The following is a 7,960-nucleotide window of genomic DNA, read 5'->3' on the forward strand; positions in this document are numbered from 1 at the left end:
GAGAAACTGTCACAGCCAAGAGGAGCTTATGGAGACATTATGACTAAATGTAATGTGGCATCCTGGAACAAAGTAAATTAGATAAAAACTAATAACATATGAATGAAGTATGGACTTTAGTTAACAATATGGTATTAATACTGGTTCATTAACTGTGACAGATGTGCCATACTAATGTAAGATGTTAACACTAGGAGAAACTGGCTGTAGGGTATATGGGAACTCTCTGTATTATCTTCGCAGTAAGTCTGTAAATCTAAAACTTCTAAAAAACATTTTATTTTTAAAACCTCCTATATCCACCCCCATCACGCCCCTCTCAACCTGAGGTATTTGTAGCTTTGCTCACTGCTCTCCCTTCCTCCAATCCATTCTTCTGGCAACCAGCAGAGGGCACTCTCTAAAACGCAAATCTGAATCCTTCCAGCAAAATAAGGGTGTTGGATGGTAAGTTCTGGAGGTGTATGGCAGAAGACCGACCCAGATGGCTACATAAATTGTCATTATGATCCAGAAAGAATCTGGGTGGTATTTCTGGTGTACCTTGAAATAAAGTTACTGTATCCAAAATTTAAAACCTCTCAGCCTTTCCAAGGTCTCCCAGATAGAGCCTGCCTTTCAGGCCCCTGGCCCCATCACACAGCTACATAGTAATTTCCCTTTGCTTTGCCCTTATCTCTATGTAAATCCTCGGCCTGAGCCTTCTTTTCTTGCGTTCTTTCCCAGGCCCAGCTTCAGGGACCCTGCACCCCATCCCTAAGACAAGAGAGCACTCCTGCATTTTTGTGTTATGTCCCAATTGATATTTTTTTCTACTACATGCGCGCGAGAAAAATGGATTTCTCTGGCTCCCCTCTCCCCCGCCTAGCTCACACTAGGCCCGAGGAAAGGTTTGACGCATGATAAATTAAAAGATGAATCACTGAATAAAAGGATGTTCTAGGGCGCAGAGCATTTCTGCGCGTGTGCAAGGGGAAGGCGTGGGAAGCTGTTTGATACCTGGCTGAGTCCACTGCAGCCGCTGGGAGAGGGAGGGGCTTCCTCAGTCTCATCTTGCCATTGGTCAGAAAGGTCCGCATTGGCCTGACGCCACACCTCTGTGGCCTGCAGACCTGGACCCTGGCCAGCCAAATCCCCCCATCCCAACTCCTCGCAACTACCATCTTACTGGCCAGTGTGTATAGGAGCCAGCTGCTTGCGGGCCTATAGCAAGGGAGACTGGCTGCTGGGGACAGCGCACCAGGCGGAACAAAAGACTCGAAGCAGCACTTTGAATTTGCTCTGAATTTTATTAGGATTACCGGGGTTCACAGGGAATGAGGCAGGGCTTCTGGGGGTGGGGGGCAGGAATACCGCAATGGCGAAGCGGCCTTGCATAGACACCGATGCGGGCTAGCGGGCACAGCGGGGAAAGGTGAGGGAAAGAGAGAGACTTAGGACAACAGGGTGGCAGCAGAGCCCCCCAAGGCCACAGCAGCCCTCCCCGCTTCGGGATCAAGGGTGTCCACTCCATACAGCACGAGGAGGGGGAAAGAGGGGCCCTGGCCAAGGCATCACAATAAATACGTAGCAGCACACAGAAGCCTGCGAGGGAGGAGGGCCAAAAGGAAGGGGGAATCCCCCTTTCCCTTCCCCCAAAATAAGAACTCTGCAATTACTAAACCATAAAAATAAACTTCAAACCCGTGTACGAAGTCGGTCACCCCCCAGAAGTGCAATGTGGGGCCTCAAGGCCCTAGCTGAGGGGGAGGGCAAATGGGGCAGAGGGAGAGGAATACAGAGGCAGCGCCACAAGGGCAAGGGTGAGATGTTTATCCAGTTTTGCCTCTCTTCCCTGGGTTGGCCCAAGGGTTTTGGACCTGAAGCACTTCCTCCATGTCAGAGTCTTCCCAGTCTTCTTCGATTCCTTCCTCCTCCTCACTTCCTTCCTCATCATCGCTGTCCTCACCTCCTGGCAGCACAGAGGACAGACAGGAAAAAATCAGAAAATGAGGACGGTTAGATGGGCAAGTAGATGTCACTCTTGATGAAACAAAGCCCACAACCAGGGCTGTTGGAGGCCAGGGACCACTTGCCAAGCACCTATGCTTGGAACAAGCAGCCAAGTGTGGGGGGGGGGGCTAGTGGGGGCTAGTGGGAAGGAAGCAGAAAGGTAGGGTGGGCTCCTTGCCTCTGTCCTATCAAAATTGATACATCTCTGAAAGTAGCTTTTTCTCCTCCTGTATGTACCAATGTGTGTCTCTACCTGAGCTGTGACCTTAGCTGAAAAAACCTATTCATCCTCAGGCAGCTCCCTCACTCCTTCTCCATAGTCTGATCCAAACAGGCCCCAGTCTGTCTCCTTCAACTCAATTCCCCACCCCCTCTCCCACCCCAGGGCTGGGCTGATAGCTCTGCCTCTCTTCCAAAAGAAGAGGTGTCATCCAGGGGAAGGGGATGGGGCCAGCAACTCCCTCATTTTCCCTAGTCAACCTGAAATGTCTAGATTGAGTCTACTCACTCATTCAATGTCTCCTTCCTTGGTCCCCTAACCCTGCCCTCAATGGAACTTTTTGACTGCATGGCCAAAACCCCCAGGAGTGGTTGGTCTTCCCCCAGGGGCCCACTTTATGTCCACCAAGCCCTTCCAACTCCGTGTTTCTCCCTGCATCCCATCAATCTCACCACCATGCCCTTCCCCATCCCAGGAAATGGCACTTCCTTCTCCAGTCATCCAAGGCCAGAACCAAACCTGGGAGTCACCTTAAATACCACCATTTCCCTCAAACCCCATATGCATTTCCCAAAAGGCGTTCTTTGGTGAGCAGTGAACAATGGCTTGTGGTCAAGAAGCTTGAAAAATGCTGGGTTCCACAAAGTTTAAATAGGTTTCTTACAGCAGTACTTCTCAGAGCCTTTAAGGTGCTAGTGTACATGTGACTCTACATGAAGATATTACTGTATGTACTATTTTCCCCAACATATTCAACCACTGAACCTTTTTGTGAGAAGCAGCTTTCAGAACTGGTGAAGGGTCCTCGGAAGACAATTTGGGAAACTGTGTCCAACATACCACGCATTTTCACCCTTCCAGGTCCTTGTTCAAGTGAGCCCTTCTACCAAGAATGCCCCATAACACTCCTTAAGACGAATGCAGCCTCCAATTCAAATGTCACTTCTTCCTCTAGTTCTCCCCTTCCTCATTCTTGAGGTAGAATTAGCTGTTCCCTTCTCTGGGCTCACAGAGCACAACCTCCTCTAGGCTCACAGAGCATGATGTTCACTTTGCCCCCAGCTCCCCAAACAGGACTGGGAGTTCCCAGAAGGCTAGGGCTGGGTACAAAGTGTACCGAATTACAATGTGTTTGCTCCTTTTTTCCCCTGCGTGCGTGCGCGTGTGTGTGCGCGCGCACGTGAGCGCGGGCGCGCGCGCGGACACACACACACACACACACACACACACACACTAACCAGTCCTTAATTTTCCACCCACTCTCTCCTATCTTTTCCCTCCTCTTTGCTTTTGCTGTTACAACCTATCTATCCATCACCTAGAACTGAAATATGTTTCTTTGGTTTTGTTACAATTTGTAAGTTTAATATTCCCTGGCCTTGCTTTGTTTTAGAAGTTGCACAGATGTTTTTTTCTTTTCACCACAAGGGCAGATTGTGCTCATGCCTTGATTCCCTGATCCTGGCCAGCTTTTCTCTGAGGAAAGAGAAAAGAGGGAAGACAAGAGGGGGTCTAGCTCACCTTCCTCACTGCCCTCCTCTTCTTCCTCCATTGATGATTCTTCTTCAAAGATGTTCTCTACCTCATCCTCATAGTCATCCAGGTTGTTGCTATTCACCTGATCCTTCTCAGGTTCTTCAATGTCACGCTCATAGTAATCAATGTCTCTGTCATCATCATCACTGCTTTCATTGTCACCTTCATTGCCGTCATCATCACTGTATTCACTGTCATCATCATCACTGCCTTCATTGTCACCTTCATTGCCATCATCTTCATCATCACTGGTCTCGTCTCCATCGTCAATGTCGCTGCTGTCTAGGTTGTTGCCATAGCTGCCATCTTTAAGGTTCTTGTCATCACCATCAGTGTTCTCACTGTTGTAATCAGGATTCTCATTGTCATCGGCACTCTCACTGTCGGTGGTCTCACTGCGGTCTGGGCTCTCACTGTCACAGAGGCTCTCACTGATGTCAGTTATCTCGTTGTCAGTGGTCTCGAAGCAGTCGGTGGTATCCATGAAGTCAGAGATCTTGATGTCATGAATGGTCTCATTGTCGCTGATAACATCACTGTCTGAGGTCTCGCCAATAATGTCTTTCATCACTTGATAGTCATCAAAGTCATCCATGATCACCACCTCATATTTGTCCCTCTTTTTATTGTGGGAAAGCCTGCAGTTGAATATATGGTGGGAGGTGGTGTACCCAAGACAGACACTAAAAGGTGGTAAATAACTTGGGAGGCAGTAGGCTATAAGGGCTCCCAGGGACAAAGCTAGGGTGGGGAGAGTCCCATTTCTGCCCCTGAGTGTGTAAACTAAGGCCAATCACACCCCATTTGTGGGCACCATTCCCCGCTTGTAAAACATATTGGACTGAATTATCTCCAAGGTCCCTTTTGGTTTTATAAATCCAGTGTGACACTAACACATCACCTCTCAGCCTCTAATCCCCCATCACCTTTCTTTCTTTTCTAGCTTCTTTCTGTTTGCCCTGTAGCCGCTTTCTCCCATCATGTAGTAGCGCACAGGGTTAACCCACAGATCATTCTTGATAATCTGTTGAAAGAGAGAAGAGAAGGGAGAGAACAGAGCTATGAGTACAAGCCCCAGAACCTACTCCCAATTCCCCAGGCACCCAGAGGCAAGCCTAGCAAGACCTTCTCTGATAATACCAGGAGGGGCCTCACCTCAGCAATCCTGTCAGCCTCTGGGAGGCTGTGATTTGAGAACCAGGTGAAGAAGCTTTGTTTGGTGTTTTGGTTCCTGTGCCTCTGAGCCTGGGGTTCCTGGCCTCGGTGCCAGCGGATTGGGGTGGAGTGAGACACTAGCCGGCCTGGGGAAAAAGGAGGCTGTGGAGAGGGCACTGGACAAGGGTAGGTGGGGGTTCCACGGATTAGCCCCAGGACTGCCTCTTACCTGATCGGTTGCACTGGAACTCCTTGACAATCACCATGTTTGTGAAATAGGGGTTTGTCTGGAAGTACAGCTTCATTTTGTAGCCCATGGAGATATGTCTGAGATCCTGTACCTGCTCAGGGTGGGGGTAATGATGCAATCCCCACCCCACCATGCCCCCCCTCACCTCCAAGGATCAGATTCCTTGCCTGGCCTTAGTAAAAAAATCTCTTTGGCCTGACCTGCAGATTGGTCAAGTAGCGGAAAATGTCTTCATCACGTTGGTTGATCAAGATTGAAATTTTGGGGTGGTTGAGGAACTGAGGGAGGGAGCAGTTTAGGTCAAGGAGTGACTATTCTTTGAGAGAAGGAGGGAGGGAAGGCCAGGCAGGGCAGGGCAGGCAGGGCAAAGCAAAAGAGAAGCTGGAGCAGAATTCCTTCTGTGTGCATTTGATATGTGTGGAACAAGTGGGTCATGAGACATGACCTGTACTTTATTTCCATGATACTATGTAGTGAGAGCCTGTGTTTATGCTTTGTAAAACCTCTGCATTAGGTGGCCTTGCCATGGTTCTTATTTGTTGTGTCTGGGTACTGAGGGTCTATGTCCATGTGATATGTCTCCGGATGCTTGAGGGCTTCTGTTTGTAAGACATTGTGTGTCTGGGGGCTGAAGGCCAATGTCCAAGTAATGCTATATCTGCTTGCTGAGGGCCTATAGTCACATGATATTCTATATTTGGATGTTATGGGTCTTTGTCCAAGTGAAGTTATGTGTCTGGGTCTGAGGGTTTGTGTCGAAATGACACTGGGTACTAGGGTCTGTGATCATGGATACTTTATATGAGAGTGCCAAGGGTCTGTAGCTATGTACTTCTGTTAGGACAACCCATGTGTTCCTAACATGTTGCACGTCTATATGTGTGTCCTACAGAGATGAGCTTGTCACCAGTAGTGAATGGGATTTTCTTACTCTCCCCTTTCCTTCCTTTAACTCCTTGATATCCATTCCTAGGTACTCCTTCTTCTGACCCATTAGGGGCTCTAGTCCCTTTCTAGCCCCTTTTTCTCCAGCCAGGATTAGGGTTTCCCTAGTATCTAAGCAGACACCTAGGCTTGCAGAGCCATGTGTGAGTTGGGGCATCCATTCTGGGCAATTTCTCTGCTCTGATGCCCTTCCCGTCCCTCTTCACTGTCTCTGAGTCAGTTCATTTTCTGTGTGCCCCTCCCTCCTCTTTTCACCGTCTTTGGTCCAATTTTTCTATGTGCCCCTCTACTACCCACCCCCTTTCACTGTCTGTGATCCATTTTTTTATGTTATGCTCTTCATCTTCACCCTTTCCCACCTGTGGTCCAGTTTTTATGTTGTGTGCCCCCTCTCCCCTTCACCATCTCTAGTTCAGTTTCTCCAATGTTTTGCCCTCCTCCTTCCATCCCTCCTCCACCAAACCTAGTCGTTCTTTCAATAGAGGCCCGCCCCCACACCCTTTCACCCTGTCTGTCCCTGCCCCCACCCCCCTTTCTGTCATGGACTCTTGGCCCATGAATATAGATGACAAGGATACTGCTTTGACCCAGAAGCCTGGGATATTCTGGATGATAAGGTCTCTGCGCTCAAGGAAGGGTCTCCGCATCTGGATGAACTTGCGCTTGAGACGGAGAAAGGCCTTGCCTGCCTTGATGTTCACTGCCTCCAGGTCCAGCTGAATGTTTTCCAGTGCCTGCAGGACGTACTCTATCTTCTCGGGATTCATCTTTTTGCTTGCCTTCTTCACCTTCCTCTGCCTCCTCTTCCTCCTCCTCCTCCTCTTCCTCACACTTTCCTTTACCTCCTCCTCGTCGTCTTCCACTATGATGATGGCCTCTTCCTTCCCCTGTAGACCGGCTACCATCTGGTACTCCCGTCCCCCTATGCTACAGGTTTCTAGGGCCTTCTCTTCATCAAAGCCGCTGGGCTCCGGAACCTGAATGTCGATTTCCAGGCTTCCCCCAGAAACCTCCTCAGGAGAGAATGTTTCCAGGCTCTCCGTGGGAGGGGGCGCCCCCCCATACCCAGGCTCGAATTCAGGGGGCGCCCCTCCATACCCAGACTCAAAATCGGGGTCCCAGCAGGAACACCCAGCACCCAGGGCGAAGTACGCGCGGACTCCCCCCTCCTCCAGAATGACATAGGGGGGTGGCGGGGGCAGAGAGGGGCCCAGTCCCACCCCCCTCATGTCAGCCAGCACCTGTGCCGCCTCGGTTTCCTCCCGGAGCCTCGGGCGCTGCTCGGGTGGAGGCAGGGGCAGTCGCAGGAGTGGCGGTGGCGGCGGCGGCGGCGGCGGCGGAGGCACGTCGTCTTGAGGGGGCTCTGAGCTGCTGAGGCGGCGGGCCTTGGCCGGAGGCCCCTCATCCTGGCGGTCCATGGTGACCGCGCTCACACCGCTCAGGGAACCGCGCCCGCCCCTTCAGTCTCAGCCAGGTCGCTGCTGCCCGTCACACCTGAAGCGGAGCCGCCGCGCCTAAACGCGACCAGCTCCGCTCACAGCCCGGCTCTGGCGCTCCCTCCCCCGGCGCCTGCTCTACTCCCTCCGCGCCAAGTGCCCAGGCCCCGTCCCTCCCTGACGTCAAGGGCCCCTTCTGCCTTGCCATTGGCTGCCGGCCCCAGAGGCGGCACCCGGTTCCCAAGACCGCTGCCCGCTCTCACGCAATCTGCTTGCCAACGCCCCACCTCACCACTTTCCCATTGGCTCCCCTCGAGTCCACCAATCACCGGGCTGACTCCCCCGCGCGACCGGAGGGAAACTGCGGGGCAATTGGCTGTGAGAAAAGCAAGGGAAAGAAGCCCCTCTCCCTCACCCTTTCAACGT

General features: G+C 51.3%; 1 protein-coding gene and 1 pseudogene across 3 annotated transcripts in view; one reads left to right on the forward strand and one right to left on the reverse strand.

Moving 5' to 3' along the window:
- The window catches only part of LOC308551015 (high mobility group protein B1 pseudogene), a 535,482-nt pseudogene that overhangs the window by 287,173 nt on the left and 240,349 nt on the right, over nt 1–7,960 (forward strand). The window lies entirely within an intron of this gene.
- Nucleotides 1,270–7,688, reverse strand: TSPYL2 (TSPY like 2). Of its 2 annotated transcripts, XM_081125109.1 has the most exons (8): nt 7,340–7,662; nt 6,677–7,075; nt 5,354–5,431; nt 5,133–5,244; nt 4,904–5,049; nt 4,675–4,772; nt 3,734–4,386; nt 1,270–1,951 (listed from the first exon to the last, which is right to left on the reverse strand). In XM_081125109.1, exons 1-8 carry the CDS (start codon nt 7,514–7,516, stop codon nt 1,812–1,814), a joined length of 1,803 nt encoding a protein of 600 aa, XP_080981235.1. In that variant the 5' UTR covers nt 7,517–7,662; the 3' UTR covers nt 1,270–1,811. The 2 variants fall into 2 exon arrangements, with proteins under 2 accessions (XP_080981235.1, XP_080981234.1); XM_081125108.1 differs by having other exon boundaries at nt 6,677–7,688.

The sequence above is a fragment of the Miniopterus schreibersii genome (genome assembly GCF_964146895.1).
Source record: "Miniopterus schreibersii genome assembly, chromosome: X".
Classification (NCBI taxonomy): Eukaryota; Metazoa; Chordata; class Mammalia; order Chiroptera; family Miniopteridae; genus Miniopterus; species Miniopterus schreibersii.